Genomic DNA, 24,883 nt, shown 5'->3' with positions numbered 1-24,883 from the left:
TAACAGCAAGATCTGCAGCTAAAACCATTCTCTCTATATCATTGTTCTTTAAAATAATAAGAAAAAAGCCTCTCTTTTTTTCTCATATAATTTGAAAATGATTCTTCGATTGAGCTGATGTGAAAAATAGCCGCCGCCTATGACAGTAAAAAAGAAAAATATCTGTCCTGGGTCTTACAAAGGGCAGGCCTACCACTATAATTGAATTCTGGCTCAAGTGCAGTTGTCCAATAGGCTAAAAAGAAGTGTCGAGAGCTCACAAATAAAGTCTGGGTGAGACGGAGCTGGGGCCCTCAGGCGGTGTGTCTGCGCCTTTGAACACGGACTGCGTTTCCCATGAGTCATAGGGGCAGGTTTACAGATGAGAGCATCATGCATATCGTCTCTCATTCTGCTCATTCTTGAGGTAATATGAGCCGGCACATTTGGTGACAAAGTAGCCCAACATTGTTTACCTAAACCGGACTCCGGAGCCTAGTTGTTCCTCATAGCTTTGGAGATCCAGTGATCTGTTAAACTGGGCTGTTCAGAGTGAGAACCGTGCGCGAGGGCAGAGCTCTGACTGGGACAGTGCAAGAATCAGACCCACCACCAAGACTGAAAAGTCAAATTGATAATAAGGGTGATTTTGTGCCCTCGAGCGCCATCGTGTGGTGAAACCTGAGGCAGGAGTAAAATGGAGTAAAATGTGTGTGTGTGCGTGTGTGTGTGTGTGTGTGCGTGCGTGCGTGCGTGCGTGCGTGCGTGCGTGCGTGCGTGCGTGCGTGCGTGTGTTTAAGCAATACAATCAAATAGATATTGACACAGTATTGACAATCATTTTTAATCAAAAACATTATATATTTGTAAATTGAGGTCACATAACTTGCATATTATTTAACATTATTAACAAGTGTCAATTACATTGAACAGGGGTCTGTTGTTGCATGTTTTGTATTGGAACTCCCTGCAGGAGTTCTGTTTGATGAAGTGATGTGTTGAAAACTCTAAAACTACAAACAATACAAAACACTTTTGTGAATATGTTGGATGTTATTCCACTTTTACTCAATGGAAATATTATCCATGTTCAGATGTAGTGGGACATTAGGTAGATTAGAATATGACTTCTCCACACAGAAGTGGAGGAGAACATAAAGATATAGAGACACAAAAACTCCCATCAGAATTGTCTTCTGGACAGGTATTCCCATAAACCTGAAGGAGAACTGATCCAAAGTCCATGTAGCACAGACACCAGCAGGCGCCTGATTCACAAATAGCTACAACATGGACCAGTTTATTGTAAACATACTGATATGTATGATATACTGATACTAATTATGATAATAAATATTGGATTTAAATGAGCTCATTGCACACACAGCAGCATATTAAAACATTTATCTGCAAGAGAGTAGATGATTTTGAATTGGGAAGGACAGAGGAACTGAAAAGACATTTCATTACCCTTTAAGGATTGCTACGTCTCCATTTTCTATCCTGTGACAGTCAAAACACTTAACTGCTGAGTACAACACAGGACCTCAGTAACAGGCACGTTAAGCAGGAACTAAAAGTGTCTCAACATTGATATAGCAATGTTACTCAGATTTAACATCGAAATATCAATTCTGAACTGTTTTATTGGATGATCTAGATGATAAATCTTCAAAATAATCACGTCGGCATAGAACTTTAAATATCATTGTTTCCTGCACTAGTAGTTGTCACTATTTTTGAATAAATTAAATAAACATCTCCCAAAATCTTTTCTCATAACTCCCCAAGTAAATATTCTGAATTTAAGTCTATTTATTTTCACAGTGAAATCATAGCTTTTGGTTTTGAATGCTATTTTCCATTATATACATACATATAAATATGTGTTCAATACATTTACAGAAATCCCAGTCCAGGGGCTGGTGTTGTGCAGTGATGAGGCAGCTTGTCTGGGAGCTGGTCCCAGCAGGGGTTCTTGTGGGTGGAACTGTCAGTTAATATTGCGGGGCCCTTTCATGAACGATGACAGGCAAGTTCCCGTGAAAAATCCAAAGTGTGCCAGAACATAACAAGCTGATGTTGTCCATATGGTAGCCTCTAGCAGAGTGTGTTGGTATATTAGCAGTAGACGCACCAGTAGATGAGGTTGAAGAGAATGTAGGCTGCAGGGAAGATCATGCGTGAATATGTGTCAATGGTGTGCGTGTTCTGAATGATCCGGAAGCTTTTGGGGGGACTGTTTGTCTCTTCGGGCGGGAGGTGGTCCAGGGCCAAGTGCACTACCATCTGCTCCTGCTTCTGTGATGAGTCCTCTGGACCTACAGCCCGGGTGTAACCAGCCAAACTGTTTGTGTCTGCTTCACTGTAGCTCCCATCCAGCATCATGGTTCGGATGTGGGGCAGGCTGCAGGAGCAGGGGGTGCTCTGCGACTGAGGAGGAAAGGGACCAAGGGAGGGGACAAGGAGGAGAAGGGCAAACATTTAAATGGCCTTGTCTTGAATCCAAAAGTAACCCAGAGTAAATCGTACCTGTTCCTTGACTTGTTCACGAAGCTGCCGGTCCCTGCCGTCCCACAATGTGGTCAGGTAGTTGACTGCAGCATATTCCAGAACAGACAGGAAGACGAACACAAAGCTGGTCCAGAGGTAGATGTCCACAGCTTTGATGTAGGACACTCTGGGCATGGAGGCGTTGACTCCAGTGATGATGGTGGACATGGTCAGCACCGTGGTGATACCTGTGGAGTGACAACGCATTTACACAAGTTGCACCCTGGGGCTACTGTCCCACGTACCCCTCACTCACCCTGATACATGGATAAAACAGGTTATAAAATGTATTCTTTGACCACCATGTCATTCCCCAGACACACTTGAGCCCGTCCTTTACTGCTTTTATAAGATCTTAACAAAAAGCAACAGAGTAGGATTGCATGTTGACCTAAAGAGACCCTGGCAGGGACGGCCCGGCGGTCGATCCAGAAGGACACCCAGGACAGCATGACCATGAGCGTGGCTGGGAAGTAGGTCTGCAGCAGGAAGAAGAAGATGTGGCGCCGCAGGGTGAAGTTGATGTACAGACGGTTGTACCAGCCTGGACACAACAGACAATCATATAAAGTTCACATGTCTGTCCATACTGATAATGAGCAACACAGAACTTAAGTGGACAAAATTTGAGTTTGATATAAGGTTAGCGCTTAAAGAAACAGAATGTGGGGGTTCAGTTTTACATTATACTGTATATAAACACAGACTGGTTTAATATATAACTGGTTTGTACCTGTGCTGCTGTAGAAGGCCAGCCGTGACGTGGTGTGGAACTTCTGAATGAGGAACTGGGACAGCGAGATGCGCTCGTCTGTGCTCAGAGACTCATCGCCACTTTTCCAGTAGAGCATCAGGTCCTCCTCTGTGTACGCATCTGCAACACCGGCACACGCACTTTACACTGGCCTCCGCAGCATCTAACCATTAACAAACAGCCTCCAAAGTGTGTCTTCATTTCGGCTCGCGCTAAAACATTCTGCAGCATGGCCCAGTTTTAGTGTCTTCAATATTTTCATCAGTTCTGTCATAGTATATTTAAAGCGTCAGACTTACAGCTCTCTAGCTCCAGTGTGCACGTCTGGGAGTCCAGCGGGAAGCGGCTCAGGTCCATGTTGCAGGCAGCTGTCACAGTCACTCTGAGGGACAGCATACAGTTTGAGCATATTCTACACTGTATCTTAACAACTTTTTTGAATTAGATCTATCCAGAAGGGAAACAAAACACAAACTGGTAACAAAAAGTGTCATCATTAGGAACTTGTTAGTTTCCTTGTAATATTGCCCCTTTCAGATAATCTACATGTTCCTGTAAATGCTGTATGTGATGGTTCATGTGACTTATGGGAAAGGTTTAAGGAATGAGTGCCGTTGGTCTGACCGGAGGCTGTAGAGCACATGCCCGTCGGGAAACACCCTCAGCATGATGTTGTCCGTGGTGGTGTCGTGGATGAAGGATCTCTTGGAGTGCACAAAGAAGACGTCCGGGACCCAGATCTTCTTGACCAGTCGGCCGTCGAACGTCATGCTCTTATTCGTGGAGCTGGGGAAGGACAGGCGCTCGTCCCTCCAGTAGTGTCTCAGGTACAGCGTCATGGTGAAGTCCTCAAAGCCAAAAACATTTTTCCAGTTGAAAATCAGCAAACTGAAAACGCACCGGCATACTGGCAGTGTATGTTTACACTCACCATGTCAACTTCAGAGATGCTATCTAAGCTTTCAACTTGGACATCGACCCCCACGGGCACCGCGGGGCCTGCAATTGCAACAAGAACAATTACGTACAGAGACGCAGTAACCACTATCCCTATTGTCCTCTGGTGTTCCTCAAGGCCCCATCTCATGCCCTCTTCTATTTTCATATTGGTAATCATTCAGTTCCATCACGTTTGTGATGTGAAAGTGAAGATGTAAAGGTTTATTTTTTGTGTCCTTGACCATATTGTTCCCATGGTTATATAAATGGCAGTGAATTTGCAACTACATTATCCCATGCCCTTTCTTTTCACTCACTCCCAGTAGCTCAGCAAATCTGTCACAGAGCCTCTGCCACTGCCTCCATCATTTCCTAAAAAAAGTGATCCAAAGTGTATCTAAATACTACATTACAGGCTGAATATGGTTGTGAATTCATTGATTCAACTCCGCAGCTCTGATCATACATGCCGTCAGCACTGTGCTGTGCTGGGGCACTTTTGAGTGGGCGGCTGCAAATGGAGACTGTGCCCGAGTCTGTGGATGACCCATACTCCCAGAATACCAACAGTGAGTGGATGGGGAGTTTGCAGAGAACTAACCAAAATCATAGACAGCAGAAGCACACAGCTGTATATTTCAAGAGAGAACTACGTGAACAGTGACGTGTGCCAAAGGGAGGCGCTTGCAGTTCAAGGAGAGCAGAATCCAGGAAAGTCAAGCTCTCAGTCAATATGCTAATGTACCACAGTCATCAGGTTCATCACTACTTCCTCCCACACCATTTGGTAGTGTCTAGGGCTACTTTTAGTAAGCACACCACGGCAAATTCAGGAGCATTCCACAAAAACGTCTCAAACCAACAGAATTGAACATAAAACATTGCAGCTCTCAGCTGCTTCCAGCTGGGGACACAGAGCTGCTTCATGGGGGGTGGTTTAGTGGACTGAGCACAGCAGGAAGAACACATGCTGCTGGTTGCTCTGAGCTGCTGTTTTGTCTGCTTTTCTTCAGGATCCAAAAAAAGAGCATGGTTTTTATGTGTGAAACCCTATGACACTTAGGATCTTGACAAGCACATACACTGCTCTGAAGAGTGTGACAAGCGTGATCAGCTGTTCAGAATCCTGCTGTGAGTGGTGGGTCACCAGCATGCCTGCTACATCTACATACCTACAGTAACAACATATTTTTGAAACCATGACAATACAAAAGACAGAGCTGACTTATATACATATATATATATATTTATTTATTACCACAAAGAGTGCAGTGATTGAACCAACCAGAATAAGGCACAGTACGTGCTCAATTGCTTGCATTTCTACTCAAGATAAAATGATCAATCACACACACACAGCTGGGAGATAGGTGTGGGTGTGGGGGAGGTACCTGCAAAGGCTGGTCTCATGGTGAAGTCATGTTCATCGATGCTCAGCAGGTGATTGCTCTTCACTTTGGGCGTCTTTGTTCCATCAAACACTTTCTTCAGAGGTCTGGAGCAGGCACAGACAGTTCACTCGATGCACTGTTTATACTGTATCAAGAATACTTCATAATCAGAAAAGGAATGTCATGATCTACGTGCAGAGCTCCCTTGTGCACACTGGTAGGATAGTTACTGTGGGTTTAATCTAAGGCACAGAGATGAAGTGGAATAACTGATCTAGGACAAAACTACCACAACCACTTCATAGTCTGGCAGCTCATTAGCTTACTGACAAAGTACTTCAATTAATAATGATAATGTTTTATGATGATGTCGTCATCGTTCACTCTCCACACTCAAACTCAAGGAAGGTATATATTATAGACAGTCAATCTGCCATCAATCCCTCCCATCACTCACTCATACACAACATTCACACTCGCAGTGGGTGAAGAATCTTGCCCAAGGACACAATCAGTCAACAGCAGTCAGAGCTGGGATCTGAATCTTTTTTTAAATAATGTAATTTAAAAACAATGCTCCATGTAGCCCATGTGGTTTGTGCAACACATCCAGCTCTAAAGGCGTAGGTTAGATCTGATGTGTAATATTTATTATTTTGCTTTTGGCTCAGCAAAATAATGGATTCTGATATAGGCAAGTTTATGCACAAACTGATCATTTTTGGCCTACATAGCTGGTTAATAATCCAGCTATGTTGAAGTGGATGGACAAATACGAAACGGAACAAAAACATTGGTTATTGGATCTTTACGCACAACTTGGCTCCAAACAAACGCTGTTTTGGAGGTTTTCGTGTCCGCTAAAGCGCACACTTGGCTGAGTGAGCGCGCGTGGGCGTGAGCACTGTTCATCCCTTCGGATTTTGCCAGTTTGCTACAGAGACACATGGCATATGCCCAGGGATTTTGACATTACCCAAAATCCCACACGCATCCTGTAGCCCGTTATTGTAGACTTTTGAATCTCGTCTGAAAATGTGACTGCGCAGTAAAGTTAGGAGGAGGGTGTACTTACGTGCCAAGTTTAATGTTTGCGGAGGAGGCTGACCAGCGCTTGTTTCTGGCCCGGTCTTTCCTCCCTTCCGCCGCCTGGACCAGAACCATGGCCAGAACCAGCGGCACGAGCGCAGCGTAGGGCGACATCACAGACTCAAAGTCCGGTGAGGAGAAGAGCACACGTCTATACGAGACATGCTCCTGCTGCAGGCTTGAGCTGTGCGCCTGCTTCACTGAGATGCACAGGCACGCATGAGAGCATGAGAGGAGGGGGAGCTCTGATTGGTCTGCTGACTCCTCCTCGTGAGCAGCATCAGCACCAACGCCTCAGTCCACATTCAAACCGCTCGAAGGTGTGCGGTTTGGGGACTGACAGTGACCAAAGAGTTCAGCACTCGCTCTGGGGGGGCGGGGGGGTTACATTGGGACACAAACGATGGCATGGGTCCTGTTATGTCGGTGTTTTTTTTTTTTTTTACATTTTGCTTTGACCTCAGTTTAACTACTCTCATTATTGACAAATACAAATGCACAGACGTGTGGAAAAATAAATGGGTGCTTCAAGAGGAACAATAGAAAATGTGCAAAAATAATGATTTTCGATGAGCAAATGTCGATTTGTGGTCACAGATGACATTTCAGCATGGCAACGAAACAAGAGCCAAATTAGTGTCAATTTTGAGTTATCAGATATGACACTAAGCCCAGAACCTGAAACAGAACGCACAACATTCCATTGTGAGTGGTCAAAAATAACAACTAATCAGTATGGAAAATACACTCAAATAAATTCTGCCACTCACTGTCGAATGTTATGACATTACGTGCTATAATAAAAATACATTTTCCTCTGCTTTTGATCAATCCTCCTCTGAGAAGTTGTTCTGAGTTGATGAGCGAAACCCGAGCGATCCAGGTAGAGCAAGAATGCTTAACACTCGGTCGTCATGTCGCCGCTAAACCACAAATCATATCACCACCTCCAAAAGTGCAAGATGAAACCGGTTTCTGTAATTTTTCATAGGCTTGTGTGCTGTAGTGCAACATTTGCGTTGGTGAACTTGCACAGTAATAAATACACTGAAGTATTGGCACATGTACAGCAACCTGTAACAGATAGTCTTTTATTACAATAAAAATCTTATATTACCTTGTTTTTATATGTGGAGCCATTGGGAGTTTGTGATTCACAGTGACAGTGTCTGGGTTGATTTTTCTTTTCTCTTTCTAGATGGTCAAGTTTTTCTCAAGTTAAGTATTGTATAAAAATGCCAAGAAAAAAAATCTGTGCATGTAAAAAATAAACAGGTCAATAAAGTGAAAACGCTGAATGGTGCCGTGAACAGATGTAAAGTGGGACTCGCTGCTACAGCAGGAGTGGTGCATGATGGAAACATAAGAGAAGTTAAAAAGTCCAAAGAACCATTCTTCAGCTTTCAGAACAAGGGAATGAAACACTTAATCAGCTGTTGATCAATAATTTACACATCTGATTAACTAAAAGACAGGACTGAAGAGCACTGTATGAATCTCTGCCAGTCCCGATAAAGCTTCAGTTCATAAAAATTTTACAAAGTTCATAAAATGTAATGTTGACCCATTTGAGTCGCAGGGGTGCCGTCACAGGTCCAAGTCCAGTCTGTAGTCCTGAGCCAAGTAGATCCTGCGGAAGATGAGTGCGGCCAGAGCTAAAGTGAGCAGCACAATGAGCACAGCAGAGCCCGTGTGACTGTCCGGAGCCTGGCGTGGGGCCGTGAAGGCAGCGCGGCTGGGCTCTCTCTGGGCCTGTCGACTCTGCTGCTGCTGGCGCCGCTGCCGGGGGCTCAGGGGCCTCCCGGGAGGTGCTATGGAGGGGTCCACCTGCCAACCACACAATATACAATCAATGCATCGCCCAGGCCCATATCAGCAGGATGACGGGGGAAAAGAAGAATTCAGGCATGCACCAGCATGCTTTAAGATCAATAAACATTTTACACTAGTTGGCATTTGTTCTGAATTAGAAATGACTGTACACAGCAAACAGAGCCCTACCTGCTCTTGTGGGGGTGTCTGAGGCTCAGGTTGGGGTGGTGTAGACTCAGGCTCAGATGCTGCAGACTCAGGAAGGTGGGTCACAGATACTGGTGGGGAGGTTTCAGACTCAGGCAGGGAGCTTCCAGCCTCAGGTGGGGAGGTCATAGGCTCTGGCAGGTCACTCAGGGTTGGAGCAGGTAGATCATCTCCACTGGATTGTCTGGACACGCTCGCCTCTGCCTGCAGAATATCCCATATAGAACGCCTTCAGATTTGCATACTGGTAATAGTGATGATAATGAAAATGATAATGATAAATATACAAGAAACAAACTTCATGAGCGAAAGTCACATTTGGATTATTCCCTACAATCAGAAAGGTAAAGCTTTGATCCAGTAGATAGCAAGTATGGGACAGAACAGTGCTGGTACTGTTGAGCTTTTGCATCATGAATTTTAAGAGAAGGATTTTATACACAGAATAAAAGTTAAAAAATAATAAAAAATAATAATAAATAAATAAAAGCATTAGAGGTGAGAGACTGAAGTGTGCATCTAAATCTGTCAGATTTAGCTACTCTTCAGTTATTTCGCAATACTGATTCCAACGGGAGGCTGTACCTTGAAGCTGATTTGCTGAGCCAGTTGTTGGGCCTTCTGGACCTCAGCGCTCCGGCTGCTGTTGGCAGAGAGGCTAAGGAGGACGGAGCGCATGGAGCAGCCGCACGTCTCACAGCAGAAGTCCTGGGACCTACAGCACAACAACACATTTTGTGTGCAAATGAAAAAGCAGCTCAGACCTGCCTTGTATTCCGATTTTATGTCTGGGGCACAGTGTGAATGCGGAACAGGCCCTCTCCTGCCTGATTCACACTCCGATCAACACAGGGCCTGACAGCACTGTATATTACTTTTATTCTACTCCCAAAGTCTCTTTATAACAAGAAAATAATCACCTCACCATATGCTACATTATATCAATTTAGGATGAACTTAAAATAATTGAACACTACATTTTTACTGGTGTCATGCAGTAGACGACATAATAAGATATGAAGTCTCTAATTTTCTCAACCAGCTGTTCCAAGCCAAGTCACTGCAGCAGTGATAAACAAACCAACTGCACTCCCTCCTCAGAATAAACATTACAAAGGTTAATCTTACTTTTTGGCCAGGGCTCGCCTCTCCTCAGGGGTATAATCCAGAGACCCAATTGCCCCTTCTCCTTTTGTCGGCATGAATCCGATAATGGCCAACAAGGCTGTTCGGACTGTGGGAAGCAAACAGGGTTATCACAAAATAGTTACATAATACCCAGTCTACTGCAACTACAATTTCAATTAAAGTATTTCATCGACACAGATGGCCGCGTGCTATACAAGGGGGCGTGGTCAAGACCAGGGGAAATGAAGCCTGCTATGGGAATCACCATTGTTCATTGTTGACGTTTTCTGACCGCCTAGAAACATGTTAAGTCAGCACAAATAAAATAGAATCAAAATCGGGTCCTTGTGAATGTTTTGTCTATTTGTCTATTCTTGCATTCGAAAATTAAGCGGTAGAAATGTAAAACTGGCACTCGAAGATAGTCGTTAGCATGTAGCATGAAACGAACATTAGCATTACAGTTCTTGATTAGCATTCTCTGTTATTTATTTATGGGCTGTTGAACAACTTCGCTCCACTGGAAGTCCCTTTATTTGATAGAAAATACTTCCAGCGTTTCTTAAAGTAGTGGTGGAGTAGCAGGTGAAAGAGTAGTTCTTTTCTCCTGTTTTGTTTTGAAAACACCACAAATGTAAATCTTTTGTTGTTGTTTTATGTTTACAATGTTGGCATCTCTGAATGTGAGCATTTGTGGGCGTTCTCTGAGATGCCGCCTGAGTGAAATGTGAAGTAGTGTAGTATTAAAGTGCACATGACACATTAGACACAATTTTTGCTAAAACATAGTTAACACAATTAAATTTAAGATTTTGCTGAAGATTGAACCCATTTTTGTGACGTTTATAGTTTCACTTCCTTATTGGACACTGACAGGAAGTGACATAGATGAAGGCAAACGATTTGAAACTGTTGCTGTGCCAACCATGTTAAGTCAATGGGAAATGAGTCAAACTCCTTTGGAAATTTACCTCTAACTATGTCACCTCCTGTCAGGAGCTTAAAAACTCCACATAAAAAAAAACTTTTCTGCCCAACATTTCTTCATTCAAATTGTTGCCTCACTAAAATAAAATTATAATTATTTTTCAAAAGCATTAAAACCTGCAATATACACTATAATAACAAGATTAATAACTTACTGCTCCAGGAAGGCTGCCATGTTTCCGGGTGATGACCAGAAATGCTCAGGCAGATCTTCTTCCCAACTTCAAATCTCCCATTCGGCTGCAATACAATGTAAACATAAACACCAGATGAAGGCTGTGTTAGAAAGACGGTATTCATCCAGCTGAAACTAAAGCCTGTATTCAGAGACACGCAGAGGTGGCGAACATCGAATACTGTATTTTCATTTGTAGTTCTTCATGTCAGCCCTGGTAAAATCTCCACAGTGCGGGGCTACGGTGAACAGATGAAGAGATTCTGACAGCTGCTGGCGTTGACACTGTCCCTGTGTGTGATGAAACTAGACATACATGTGTTTCCACGCTCTGCTGATGAGATGTGACAGCCACAGACACATACACAGGGGCAGAGGGGAGGCAGGCGGGCCCTTACTGTGAGCAGGATGATGCTGGGGGGCTTCATGGGGTACTCCGGGGGCAGCACGATCCGGCCGTGGTACACCCCCCCATCAAAGTCGGAGTCCGGGGGCCCGCGCACAGAGAAGTGCCACTCGAACAGGTTGTCCTGGGGGGGGAGCACACAAGTCACATCATTTTCATCACTCGAGGGGCCCGAGGGGAGGGGTCTGTGGTGGGACACTGTGTACATGAGCCAGAGGCCTTCCAGGAAGCACTGCTGCGAAAACCACTAGCAGATCGCCACAGACATACAGTTCATGTGCACAAACCAACCATTAGCTCTTAATGTGGGCCTTAAACACTAGGACAATGCCTCATCTAGCCGTTTTTACTCTCAAAGAAAGTGATAATGAGTGACAGCCATTGAACAATGTTGGTATTCTTAAGGAAGGGTCAGAATTTAGAGGATGAGGCTGCGTCTTTTCTTTATGGAAGTATTGCAATTAGAAGTAGATTTGCAATTTGGATTAAAAGCCCAGTGCACATTTTAAACATGTCCAGGAGCGTTAACATTCGAAAGATAACAGAAATATGCGCGACTAAACAAAGAGAAGATTCACGTGCGTTTCCCATGTTTGCAAAGGTCTAAACTTACGGGGGTCAGGAGATTATGGAGACAGATTTTGTGTCATTACATTGCCAAAAAATAATCACATTCTTTTGCCATTTGTTAATTTGAATTTCTTGCACTATAATTGTGAAGCACTAGTAGAGGTGCATGAGAAAACACAGTGTCCAAACTTTTCCTGAACAGACCTCGAGTGGCTGGGCGTGGTAGTGCTCCGTGGGCTCTCTCAGCTCCACCGCTTCCTTCATCAGCCTCTTCACCGCTGCATCCGCCAAAAAAAAAAACACACAACAAAGAAACACCACAAAGCAAATAAACTAGGTTAGTTCTACAAAGAGAAACGCATGAGAAATTAAATGAGTCGTGGTCTTTTCATATCGGTCCGGGAGATATAAGGTTTGTTTTCTTTCGGGTTTGGGAGAGCGCAGTTACTTCAAGATGACAGTAAACAAAACGCCGCAGGGGAGTGTACAGCCATCAAGGGGTCAAGTGACGCCTTTGGTTTAGATCAGTGCTCACAGAGAAACATCTGGTGGCATTAATGTTGTATCCAGAGGAGATGGGCAATATGACAGTATAGAATCGACTTGTGATCTGACGCTGTGAAAATCTATAACTTTAAGCTTAACCCAGCCCTACGCTCAAACACACAATGCATCCCATCTAATGTCTCCCACCAACTCCTCGTATTGGTCGGGCTTTATCAGAGCAGCCGAAAGAAATCTCACATTAACCTAATTCATTTTGGAATGTGACAGGGTTTTCTTTTTTTGGTGTGTGTAATATCGTACAGTCATCATGTCATACTGAGAGATATTTCTTACATCCCTTGAGTAACATTGTCCCTGTGGTGCGAGGAGTCAGAAGTGCCCTGTTGGTGTTTGGAGGTTCTCTCTGAGCACGCCATAATCCCGCTCTCTCATCACCTTATGTAACATGCGGAGTGAGCCAGAGACACAGAGGTTATCCACAGTGTAACCAAAGGGAGAATCCACCCTCTGCCATGAGCAATGGGCTCAAGTACACTTAAAATCCCCTCAAAGTCCCAAAGTGAGGGCTGTGTAGCTGTTCTCAATAACAAAAAAATAACAAAAAAACAAAAAACATTCAGGCAATGACAACAGTTGGTCAGACAGAGACAAAACGATTAGTTTAATGTATAGCATGAATAATACAAAGTGGTGATTCCAGTTCACAGCTTTCAAAACGCTGTGCACCCAACCCCCACCTCTGATCTTTATTTCTCTGGGGAGAAACAAAGTGAACTGAAAGTTTGAGGGAAGTTTCATGAAAGTGCGCAGCTGTGCGAGGCACCTGCTCAACAGATACGTGGCATAACCTCAATCCTCTCCTCCACCTGACAATGGATGAGTCAAGGGTTTAATGTAGCCAACATTAACACAGATGTACAGTTTGTGTTCTCAGTGTTATAGACTTGTCATGTGCAGCCTTTATTATAACCAAGAACTACAGTCTCAGAAAGCAAACCACTTAGCACTGCTTTTATTTAATGTCTTCATGAGCTGATCAGTTCATGGAAACACAGTTGTCTTTAGTTCACATTAATGCGCCATGTTAGACGTGGCTTTACATTGAAGCATTCCCAGAAAACAGGCGGATTGAAGTAATTAGCTACAAGTTGAAAACAATGTGTGACAACACGCTCACCTGGACTCTTCAGGTTGTATTTATGCTCCATGTTAGTGGCCATTTACCGGGCAGGTTCTCTCTGGAGTTTGGGCTGGATGACAGTAAGCTAGCTGGTGTTTGCTGTTAGCAGAGCTAACCCGAGCTGGTTCTCCTCCTGAATGTGAACAGTGGACTTGTCGCTCTCTGTCAAAGTGGTCAAACACCGACTGTCCTCTGTCCCACTGCAGGACAACACTCCTGCTGTTTATTTAAGGCCAATCTTCTTCACGAAACGAAACGAAACTATCATCAGCCTGACCTGACGTAAGTTAGGGAAACGTAAACAGGAAGACAGTGTCTTTTCAAAATAAAATTCAACTAGAGTAGATGCTTTAATTTTATTTTTCTTAATTCATTTCAGTTTTGAGGAGGAAGAATAATGTATTATTATTATTACTATTATTATTATTATTTTTTATTTATTTATTATTATTATTATTATTATTATTATTATTATTATTATTATTATACATACATACATACATACATACATACATACATACATACATACATACATACATACATACATATATTATACATTTTAACATAGCAAATATTATTATTGACAATTGAAGTTGATAAAAAAGTGTGTAATCTGGCCTGGCCACTCAAGGGAAAAAGAGGGGCTATGCAGGTCAGCATGGTGGATAAACAAAGTTTGTGTGACAAAATTTCTCTGCCTAATTTCATCCCAAAAGGACACAATGTCTTTGCTTAAAGCTACTTTACAATTGCTCATTTGAAACCAACAAACTGCTCTTTGAAGGACATGCATCACTTCTGCATCATTGAGTCAGGACGCAGTCACACATTGTGTCTGACTTTGCACAAAGCATCCACAAATATTTTTGGTCTTCTGCTTTATCCGGGGCCGGGTCGCGGGGGCAGCAGTCTCAGCAGAGATGCCCAAACTTCCCGATCCACGCACACCTCCTCCAGCTGTTCTCGGGGGACCCCGAGGCGACACCAGGCCAGCTCGGAGACATAGTCCCACCAGCGTGTCCTGGGTCTTCCACGAGGCCTTGTCCCACTAGGACATGCCTGGAACACCTCCCACGGGAGGCGACCAGGAGGCATCCGGAACAGATGCCCTAGCCACCTCATATGGCTCCTTTCGATGTGAAGGAGCAGCGACTCTACTCCGAGCTCCTCCCGGGTAACTGAGCTCCTCACCCTATCTCGAAGGGTGCGCCCAGCCACCCTGCGAAGGAAACTCATTTCGGCCGCTTGTATTCGCGATCTAGAAGTCTGTAGACTACATTATTTGTTGAAATGCAGGCATGTCTAATGGTTCAAAAAAGAAAAAAAGAAAAGGGAAAAAATTCCCCTTTAGGACAATTTGGCGTCAAATACCTGATCATGGAACAAACAAACGTCAAAATAGAGAGTAAATAATAAGATGCTGCCATTTTCATTGCAGAAGCTGGTAAAGGAATTTTCTGTTTAGCCACGTTTAATCTCCCGCAGTTTGGCATTTGTCCCACATGAGGAAACAGCACATGACAGGGTTATAGTCAACATTCCACAAGAACAAGGTGCATGAAGGTGTATGGTTGCTACTCAGGAAATTTGATGCATGTCTTTTGTAGGCCTATTGCCTGTCCTGTTCATCCAGTTATTTCCTCAATGGCCTTAGGGAACCTTTTTACTTGGTAAGACTATTGAAAATCCAAAATTAATGTAATAACAAACTAAGCTTTTGTCAGTTCAAGCAACAACTTCATTTAGGCTTATATGAGCTCACCACTATGCTGAGCTGAGAGCCACGGCTGCTAATGAGTTAACACCCAAGCACACAATAAAGCTGCCTTGATAACATTTATTTTGTATTTTGTCTTTGAGACCATTTGTATAAAGTTTTGCTGCCATCTACTGGTCTGCAAATGTACCCGGACTGGTCCCCATGAACTCACACCGTGTGATAGCGAGGATTGTGCGCTAGATGGCACAAAAGCATAGCACACAAATGATGAGCCAGCCAAAAAACTTTCTGTTCTCTTTAAGGACTCTTGGATGGGTCAGCTAGACTGAAAGGAAGTGAAGAAAAGCGAGGAGACACATTCAGCGAATTGTCGGAGCTTGAACCAGTGACGCTGGCAGTGTTCTGCCATGTGTAGTAAATTAAAACACACGTTTATCATTTCAAAGACTGCGCAGAGAGGTCCTCACGTTTAAAAGGCTGCACATAAGCTTCCAAACAGCCTTTCTGTAGGTATGAAATAATCCACTAAAGGCACGACATCTATCACTCTCCCTCTGTCTGACCAAGCCTCTCTCACTTGTTTCGTTTGGACCTTGAAGGTGGGTGCCCCCCAAGGTGGCTGACCAGGGCATGCATGGGCGCAGTATGCTGTGACTGGGGTGCAGGGGTGCCGAACGCCACGGGCATGTGACATTCTGTGGCTATGAATGTGGGCTTTTGCTATTTGTTTATTATGGCAAATAATCACGTCCTGTTTGATTAGGCCACAAGCTCTCTGAAGTTCCGCCTCCGTGCGTCAGGAGCGCGCTCTGACGCAGAGGATTTATACGAAACTCTCCCTCTCCCATAGATTAAAACTGCAGTCCGCGCGCACAGACCATGTCCGACAGAGCAGAGCGGGTCGCGGGCCCCGACTGACCGGCCCCTGTGCTGAGAACTATTGTGGGACTGTGGAGCTGTGGACGCCATGCTCACGGATGTACTTGTGCTAACCCTGCTGCTGTGGGGAGCGGGGGCCAGCGGACAGAGACGCGCAGGGGCCCCGATGCAACCCTACAAACTTGTCAGGTGAGCCTTCAAGCCATAGCTTTCATATTGCTTATGATGGAGAGCAGAAGTGCTCAGGTGCATCTGTGTGAGTTGTATAAAGTAGCTTTAGTTGGTTTTAATCTATGGAGAGGCACCCCTTGTATAAATAAACTTTCTTTTGCATGCTCTCCTGCATCCATGCATCAATAAAACATTTTGTGCGTGTTTATAAGACTTTGTTTTGCTGAAGTTGCATGTTGTAGAAACTGGTTGCTCTGTTGACATCCCATAGATCATCATTACACACTAAAGGCAGTCAATTGTAATACTTTCACACCTTGACTAATGCTCGATTATCCGATCAAGTGCAATGTTGTGCCATGCATGAAAGGCCATTCTGGTTTAGAGTTGAGGGTAGATTGGCATGTAACCTTTTCCTGTACATTATTATTTATTTATTTTAAAGAAGGCATTGCTGTGTCACAGAGTTATTGGGTGTTAGACATGGCTTTAACAGGAGTCAGTGCCAGGTGTACAGAGCAATAACACATGGAACCCATTTCTTTACCCCAATAGTGAGTGAATTAGCTAATGCTTAAAAGGGCGTTAAAAAAGAATATTCTCAATAACTATAGGAATTCTATTTAGGGTAAAACAAAACAACATGCATTTATTATATTCAAAGTACAATAATTCATTGTAATAAACCTAATGATGTTCAATTTTTATAATAAAATATTGATAATGTAATATTGACCATGGATTGCGTTGAGGACAGAGTGGGATCATTGATGTCTTAGACTTGAGAGTGCCGTTTATCATATTTTCATAATTAATATTCAAACTGCAGCTGCCGGGGCATTCCTCTGAGACTATGTTAGGATGTGTGAGGAGTAGGCATTGCATTATAACCTAGTACAGGACGGGCCAGATCTCCATCCATCCAACTAAAAATATATCACAAAATAGAAAGTGAGACACTGCGGGTGAATGGGGAAAACCCCTTTGAAATGCTGGCTGTACCGACATACAGTAAATATAGGAACAAATGTATTGTGAGCTTTCTGTTATTTAATATGTAAATAATGTAGTTAATGTGTGTTTAGATGAACAAAATTATATTTATGGATAGAGCCTGGTGTAATGCCTTATGTTTTTTGGGGTGGGGTGTTGGGTAAAGCTAAAAAAAAAGTTATTTGCAATACTGAACATTTTGGTGTTTGTTGGTGCTATGTTGAGAAAAACAAGATGAGGAAATGGCCTTAGAAGATACAATTTCTCAGATAAATCAGTTGAGGAAAAGGTATTCTACTAATAATTTGCAGAAATGGCCATGCACCAAGTCCATTTATAAAATGCTTGGAGCAGTGTATCACCAAGAGCTGGACACTGCCATGGTTTGTCATCATCTACAGCCACTGGTGTGTGAGTGATCAGAGCTGCTGTAAAAGGTGACATGTGCCTGTTTAGAAAATCACTCATTCTGATGATGTAATCTAATCTGACTGTGGTAATGTGCTTTCTGAATTATTGCTATTGTGGTGAGCGCTGATCCTGGACTAAGGAACAACAACAATTAAAAGGCATTTTAGGAGAACAACAAACATGGAAAATGCTGGAACTGGTTTAATCCTGTAGTATTTGTCTTTATGCTAGGCATCTGTCGACAAAATCAAATTTGAGAAGCTTAAGCCATCTGACGACGCACTCAGAGCTGTTTGCGACTGTATTCAGGGTTCATCTGCTGCACTTTTATGATTCACGACTCAATCATGTTGAGATGTCCAAATAAAAAGGAATGTGCTCACGGCAACACATCATTCTGGCCCATTGTAACTGGTACAGCAGTGGAAAGAGAAACTAAAATATTTGTATACGTATATATATATATATTGAATTGCCCAACATCTCCACACTTTGAACATGAAGTCATCTTCAAAGAGCGTATGCCAGAGTTTGCGGCCTCTGATTGCCACATGGCTCTGACTCTATTGGGAACAATTACAATTTAACCTGCATTCACTTCCACAATGACATTTTACAGTTCAAAACCATTCTGTAATTGGCTCACTAAGGAATGCTCTTTTTTTTTGTAATGAATGATTAAACCAAGCCCTGGTGACCTCATGTCCACACACGATTAGAGGTCCGTGTCCTGTCCAAGAAGTGGCAGCGATGTCACAGGAACAGACACTGGTCTCTGTCTGGACGCTCGGCTGTCGTGTGCTGGATTCGCTTCTCTTGTGGCAGAACAACAACATTGCTCCTTTTTCACGGCTCACTCAGCAGTCCACACAGGTTTGCAGCAGCGCACAGTTCCATCCTCATTACAAACAACTTAATCAGTGTCAATGCAGAGTCACAGCAATGACCAGAGGAGGTGCCCACTGTGACCCAAAATCAAGTCCACATTAGTCATTCAGAGTCAGACCAAACTGAACGCTCAGAGCTATGTTAGTTTTAGTGTCCTCCTGACTTTCGAAGTTTGATGAAGGTTTTCTAGGGACATGGGCAATGAGTAGTTTCGACCTTTGACATCTGTGTCAGAAAGCCTATAGCTCTTAATCAGTCCTTCAAATACCCTGAGCAGCAGCTGTGAGCAGATAGTTTTGTGCTGTATGAGGTTGTGGCAAAAACCGTGGCACTACTCGGGGTTTGCTGGTTCTCTTCTTACTCGACCCAGTGTCACAGAGTACCTCTTGTTTCCAATTCCAGTCTCACTGAGTAGCTCTGTGTGACATAAGAGGCATCTGAGGTAAAAATCTGACAATGGGACAACTACTTAGACAGTGTGGCCCATGGATTGAACTCATAAAGCTTGTGAACATCCATTAAGGCAAATGGAAGCGTGAGTCCGAGCCACTAGGGCTAGTCCTGTCTTCCATTTCCATGGCTTTACATAATTTAAGTCTGTGATAGTAACCCGGTGGACTTTTAACATTACATAACAGAATTTTGTAATTGTGTCTTTGTTTCAGGTCAAAGAGGGAGATGGCGTCATCAGAAGAGTCCAATGGGAAGGTTGGCAGGTAGGCCTGGAGTTTTTTGGTCCAATTAGAGCCATCATCTTCTCCAGATTACGCTGGACTTAGAGCCCCAGTCAACATTTTAATCAGGCTATTGTGCGCAGCGTATGGTGGGCTTCTCCTGTGTATTTGACTAAGCCCAATATAATCCATTCTTATCCTTCAGAATTAGGAAATTCATAAGATTACTGTCCTATGATCCACTAATACACATAGACAGCAAAGCTCTGACTGGGACAGCTCAGGTGTTCTACGGTCATGAGTTCACATGGGTTCAAAAAAGTTCCCACGACAGTTCTCGCAGGCTTAAAAGAATTCGAAGAATCCTGAAGTTCTCCCAAGTTCCATTGGGTTCTCAGGATTCCTCAGCAGCAACACTAACAGAATATTAAAGCTATTGTCGTGTCTTCCAGTCCAATCAAGAGAAGTCCCGACGTAACCAAAGCATGGGGCACAAAATCAGAGCATCTGCTGAGGATCAACGACCACGACTTCACGATGAGACCAGGCTTTGGAGGTGAGGTTCATGGCTCAGTGTGTAACCAGAGAGGTAAACCAAGCGGCTTTTATAACAGCAGAGAAAGATCGTCATTTACATTGGTTGCACCACACATATATTCTTCAGTTCACACTTGTAGAGGAATTTATACTCAGATTGTCATCTCTCTACCCATCTCTCTAGCCCCCATAGCAACACTACAAATAATGACTTCATGTTTTGACGTTTGTCTGGGGACAATAACTCCATGATATCATCTCGGATTAGTGCACGCATCACTCAGGCCATTTTTAGGAAATCTGCACCACACTGCTTTTATAGGATTTGGATCAAAATGAGCTCAAGTTACAGTTAAAACAAAAAGGTTTGGGGAAAGAGGTTACGATCTTGAGCCGGAGATAATCTGTGGTTTTGCGAGGCACCTGGACCACATCTGTCTCTCCTCGGCTTTCACTCCTTCATTACATAACGCCGCTTTTTGCTGCGTTTCAGGCCCCGCGGTTCCGGTTGGTGTGGATGTCCAGGTAGAAAGTCTCGACACCATATCTGAAGTCGACATGGTAAGTTAGTGGATGTCATTGTATTCAGTTTGTTGTGACACTGAAACCGGTGGCAGCATTACATGATTATTTTCTGTGGAGTGTTTTTTTTCATCTTTGATACTTCAGGTCAAGGGTTGAGGTCAGCCATATTGAACCAAAACTCCAGGAAGTGCTGATGTGATAACATGCTCTGAAACACAGGCAGAACAAGTGACAAAATATATGTAATGTTATAAAACGAGAAAAGGGTATTTCACAGACTCATCACTGAACTCCAGGTTATTGGCCTCTTTTCCTTAAGACAGTTTATAATAGAGAAGGCTGCACATTACTACTGCAGAGAAATGTGCTGTTCTAATTCTAAGCTGATCTTGTCTCCTGCAGGACTTCACCATGACGCTGTACCTACGGCACTACTGGAAGGACGATCGTCTCTCATTTCGCAGCAACAACAACCAGAGCATGACTTTCGACGGCCGTCTGGTCAAGAAAATCTGGGTTCCAGACATGTTCTTTGTCCACTCCAAAAAGTCCTTCACGCACGACACTACCACAGACAACGTGATGCTGCGGGTGTATCCTGACGGCAAAGTGCTGTACAGCCTCCGGTCAGTGTCACCTCTTTCAGTCTTTGAATGTGCTTTGAAAAAGTGCTCTTACTTAATAGTAAATCATTTCATCAACTTCATATTCATCTATATGGATCAAAGTTGAATTTGTTTTAACCCAAGTAAAATTTCTTGTATCTATTTTTAAGTTGTATTCTTTGGCAGTTTCCACTGCACAATACTCGAGCAATAATTTTATGATTTTTTGAATTTTACTATAATAATAATAATTTGGATCTCTTTTATTTACCACTACTTGTTTTAAATTAAGTTATATTACTCATACTTGAATAAATTAGAAATCTGTTATCGGTAAAAGCTGTCCTTCTTTTATACATACTGTACAGATACATATCAGATATTCCTCATTTAGGAGTGTCCACTCCGTCCAGTGAGGCACAGACTCTTTCTGATGGACAGCTACTGGGGCTGCTGATAATTATTAATTGATTTACAAGTTTTTACTTTGAATTGTTTTCAAAGGAGTAAAATAAAACGCAGGCACTATGCTACCACAGGTATTACCATATTACCAAAAATGTGCGGTTATTCCATGCAGGCATCAGTCTGTCCAGTATGAAAACATGGCTGGAACAGTGAGCGCTGGTAGACCGAGTGTTCACTGGGGCAGGTTAGCGTGTTAGTGGGGTGTTGGCTCTCCAAGACAAACACACTCCAGCTGTTGCTCCACAAGAAGTGTGTTCAGGACAACAGTGAGCACACATCTGCCAATTACAAATGCTAATGCCGAGCAGCTCGCCCCTTTTAATTTTGGAGAGTCATCAGGGTTGTAGTGCATATTCAGTAATCCACATTCAGAGGAACAGCTGGCCAGCAGCCCAGTGCTACGCTCACAGTGCTGTCCCCAATTGGCACTAAACACATCACATTGCAGCGGCCAAAGCCTACTGTGCCATTTTCATTTATTGATCATAAGACATAGACATATGAGTGAAAACAGGTGGCTAATAATCAGGATAAAAGCCTCAGTCTAATCTTCATTATGACACATACATGACTGCACCACGTGTTCATTCATTTATGCTCCATCTGACATGGACATGCACTGCATATATGGAACAGCGGAGATGGACAGTAACTAGTAGATAAGGCGCTGATCACATGGCTGGATTAATCTAGGGGGCGGGAGCAGGGGCAGATTGGACAGTGACACTCCACTGGGGGTGGGTGGGAGTTGGAAGGGGAACTGCAGACTCCCACAGACGGCCGCACTGATCCTGTGAGCGGGATTATGTATTTTCATTTATCATTTCTGCAGCAACTAAATCTCCGCTGAAGAGAGTTGTTCAGGTGCACCGGGCCTGTGGCAGTGGTTCAGGTGGAAACAGATGCAAAAGTGTAAATATATATATTTATCAAACTGTACAAATCATCAGGCTTGACTTATGTTAGCTGTGTTGGAACAGGCAGATTTGAGAACCAAAAAAAGCTTTGGAAACGTAGAACTGCCACTGTATGTCCAACTGTGCTTACCATACCTTTATATAAGCAAAGCTGTACATATGCATATTTGGTACATAGATGTTTTGGGGACAGGTACAAGCCACAATTATAACTCTATTGTGTGACAGAGTGACAGTGACTGCCATGTGCAGCATGGACCTAAGCCGCTTCCCCCTGGACACGCAGACCTGCTCCCTGGAGATCGAGAGCTGTGAGTGTGCACCCACCCACTCAGAGCGTACACATGCAAAGGCATATAATCAGGCAGAAAAATTGAAAACGTGACACCTACAGGCAACATTGATATTTGAAATCAGTACCCTTGAATTATTAAAACTAGCTATGTTGCCAAAAATCAGACAGAAATGCCCCAGTTTTTTTTTGTTTTTGCCCCGACTTAAACACGCATTACACGTACTGTAAGTTCTGCTGCTGTTTTTGCAGATGCATACACCGACGATGACCTGATGTTGTACTGGAAAGAAGGAAACCGCTCTCTGAACACAGACGAGAAGATCTCTCTGTCCCAGTTCCTCATCCAAGAGTTCCACACCACAACCAAACTGGCTTTCTACAGCAGCACAGGTCTGAGCACCTTCACAAACACCACTCAACTCCACTGCTCTGCACAGAAACTTGACCTCACCTTGCTCTGTCCAGGCTGGTACAACCGTCTGTACATCAACTTCACCCTGCGGCGCCACATCTTCTTCTTCCTGCTGCAGACCTACTTCCCAGCCACGCTCATGGTCATGCTGTCCTGGGTGTCCTTCTGGATCGACCGCCGCGCTGTCCCTGCAAGGGTCCCGCTTGGTGAGGCTTCTGCATTCGCACTTGTCTCCGTTTAGGGATCACAGGGCCTGCTACTGGCCTTTATTAAGCTCCGGCAGTGGGTTTGTGTCTCTATAGGCATCACCACGGTGCTGACCATGTCCACCATCATCACCGGGGTCAACGCCTCCATGCCCCGAGTGTCCTACATCAAAGCTGTGGACATCTACCTCTGGATCAGTTTTGTCTTCGTCTTCCTGTCTGTGATCGAGTATGCAGCCGTTAACTACCTGTCCACCCTGCAGGAGCGCAGGGAGAGGAAGTTGCGAGAGCGCGTGAGTGTCATACGGGTCAAACAGGAATTTTAAATAATAAATAAAAAACATTGGAGCCAAGCGCTAAGAGATGGCCAACATACTATTTAATAAACTTACCATAAAGCTAATTTTATTCAAGTCATTATGTCAATGTTTCCATCCATTCCAAACAGAGATGGATTCTAAAGTACATGTACTTAGGTCACTTCTTGAGGAAAGTTACCGTTATCTTAGTACATTTGGTACAAGTGACTTGAATGAATTTCAGAGTTTTTACAATATGTTTTCAGTTGTTTTTTATTAGAGTAATTATTTGGATAATTACCTTTAACTTGTACTTGAGCAAAATTTGAAATGAATGTCTCACTAAGTGTAAGAGTTGAGTATTTTCGACTACACTCTTTCACCTCTACCAGTGTGAAACCAAATGTGTTGTCTGTGGCTGCAGCTTCCGTGTACGTGTGGACTGGCCCATCCCGGCGTGCTTTCGTCCGACTACTGCGATATGGACCCCAACACCACGGGGCACTACGGAATGCCGGAGGAGAACGGCGTGAAGCGGGAGAGAATGCTGGTGCAGCTGGCCATGGAGAACGACCAGGTGACGGGCCACGTGGGCTCCAGCGCCTACAACACCATGTGGATCGACACGCACGCCATCGACAAGTACTCACGGATCATCTTCCCCGCATCCTACGTCTTCTTCAACGTGGTCTACTGGTCCATCTATATGTAGACCTGTGATGTTGAACGGACATCTGCCAAAAGCAACAAAATTGTGACAAAAATGAACATTAAACTTTCAGGGAATATGTGCAAAAATCAGCATCTGTGGGAGAGCGGATGTTTGACTGGAGCATTTTCACAGGTTTAGAATTTGTCCGTGGCATCTGTTAACTTGTTCCAAATGATGGGGGTGTTTGCTGTTGGCTGATCAGACCCGCACTGGGAGGACGGACTATAGTGCCGGGGTCATACACAGTGAAGTATCAGTTCATCAGTCCTCCTCAGATTTCTAATGTGTCCTGTGTGAAGCGAAGAAACATTTCTCACCTTGTACAGCCCTCTCTTCACCAACTTTGTCTTTTGCATAATGATCAAATCTGTCTATTATCAACACATGAAACGTTAATTTAATGTAACTTTAGCATTAAATATACATACAGTACATCTGTATTTTAGCTTAAACTGGTGACTGGAAAAGATATCCAGAATTTCTATTTTTGAAAA

The 24,883-nt window shown here is 43.6% G+C and overlaps 3 protein-coding genes across 4 annotated transcripts; 1 reads left to right on the top strand and 2 right to left on the bottom strand.

Annotated features, from left to right (window-relative positions):
• Positions 1 to 875: 875 nt before the first annotated feature.
• Positions 876 to 6,915, bottom strand: LOC306975182 (gamma-aminobutyric acid receptor subunit rho-2-like). Of its 2 annotated transcripts, none has more exons than XM_079572613.1 (9): positions 6,692 to 6,915; positions 5,617 to 5,720; positions 4,218 to 4,285; positions 3,911 to 4,134; positions 3,586 to 3,668; positions 3,266 to 3,406; positions 2,924 to 3,076; positions 2,512 to 2,720; positions 876 to 2,412 (listed from the first exon to the last, which is right to left on the bottom strand). In XM_079572613.1, the coding sequence occupies exons 1-9, from the start codon at positions 6,817 to 6,819 to the stop codon at positions 2,101 to 2,103; spliced, it is 1,422 nt and encodes a 473-aa protein (XP_079428739.1). In that variant the 5' UTR covers positions 6,820 to 6,915; the 3' UTR covers positions 876 to 2,100. The 2 variants fall into 2 exon arrangements, with proteins under 2 accessions (XP_079428739.1, XP_079428740.1); XM_079572614.1 differs by having other exon boundaries at positions 5,617 to 5,761; positions 6,692 to 6,818.
• An 882-nt stretch (positions 6,916 to 7,797) lies between these two features.
• Positions 7,798 to 13,977, bottom strand: ube2j1 (ubiquitin-conjugating enzyme E2, J1). Its single transcript, XM_079572363.1, has 8 exons — positions 13,675 to 13,977; positions 12,195 to 12,268; positions 11,413 to 11,544; positions 10,995 to 11,079; positions 9,853 to 9,958; positions 9,310 to 9,439; positions 8,707 to 8,928; positions 7,798 to 8,532 (listed from the first exon to the last, which is right to left on the bottom strand). The coding sequence occupies exons 1-8, from the start codon at positions 13,715 to 13,717 to the stop codon at positions 8,293 to 8,295; spliced, it is 1,032 nt and encodes a 343-aa protein (XP_079428489.1). The 5' UTR covers positions 13,718 to 13,977; the 3' UTR covers positions 7,798 to 8,292.
• Positions 13,589 to 24,495, top strand: LOC306974957 (gamma-aminobutyric acid receptor subunit rho-1-like). Its single transcript, XM_079572362.1, has 11 exons — positions 13,589 to 13,630; positions 15,997 to 16,465; positions 19,405 to 19,455; positions 19,866 to 19,969; positions 20,444 to 20,511; positions 20,878 to 21,101; positions 22,694 to 22,776; positions 23,010 to 23,150; positions 23,226 to 23,378; positions 23,475 to 23,671; positions 24,102 to 24,495. The coding sequence occupies exons 2-11, from the start codon at positions 16,365 to 16,367 to the stop codon at positions 24,387 to 24,389; spliced, it is 1,410 nt and encodes a 469-aa protein (XP_079428488.1). The 5' UTR covers positions 13,589 to 13,630; positions 15,997 to 16,364; the 3' UTR covers positions 24,390 to 24,495.
• The last annotated feature ends 388 nt before the right edge of the window (positions 24,496 to 24,883 follow it).

This window comes from Gobius niger (genome assembly GCF_951799975.1).
Source record: "Gobius niger genome assembly, chromosome: 15".
In the NCBI taxonomy this organism is placed as follows: Eukaryota; Metazoa; Chordata; class Actinopteri; order Gobiiformes; family Gobiidae; genus Gobius; species Gobius niger.
Note: the sequence above shows the minus strand (reverse complement) of the source record. Positions and strands in the feature narration are given on the sequence as shown.

Excerpts from the sequence above, each read along its gene's own strand:
- LOC306975182 (XM_079572613.1), bottom strand. The coding sequence starts at position 6,819 with ATGTCGCCCTACGCTGCGCTCGTGCCGCTGGTTCTGGCCATGGTTCTG. Across the intron at positions 4,135-4,217 it reads GCATCTCTGAAGTTGACATG|GACTTCACCATGACGCTGTA; the intron begins GTGAGTGTAAAC and ends TTTGGCTTTGAG. Across the intron at positions 3,077-3,265 it reads GGCCTTCTACAGCAGCACAG|GCTGGTACAACCGTCTGTAC; the intron begins GTACAAACCAGT and ends TGTTGTGTCCAG.
- ube2j1 (XM_079572363.1), bottom strand. The coding sequence starts at position 13,717 with ATGGCCACTAACATGGAGCATAAATACAACCTGAAGAGTCCAG. Across the intron at positions 9,959-10,994 it reads ATGGCAGCCTTCCTGGAGCA|TCCGAACAGCCTTGTTGGCC; the intron begins GTAAGTTATTAA and ends TGCTTCCCACAG. Across the intron at positions 9,440-9,852 it reads AGGCGAGCCCTGGCCAAAAA|GTCCCAGGACTTCTGCTGTG; the intron begins GTAAGATTAACC and ends GTTGTGCTGTAG.
- LOC306974957 (XM_079572362.1), top strand. The coding sequence starts at position 16,365 with ATGCTCACGGATGTACTTGTGCTAACCCTGCTGCTGTGGGGAGCGGGG. Across the intron at positions 19,456-19,865 it reads TCCAATGGGAAGGTTGGCAG|TCCAATCAAGAGAAGTCCCG; the intron begins GTAGGCCTGGAG and ends CGTGTCTTCCAG. Across the intron at positions 23,379-23,474 it reads CCCTGCAAGGGTCCCGCTTG|GCATCACCACGGTGCTGACC; the intron begins GTGAGGCTTCTG and ends GTGTCTCTATAG.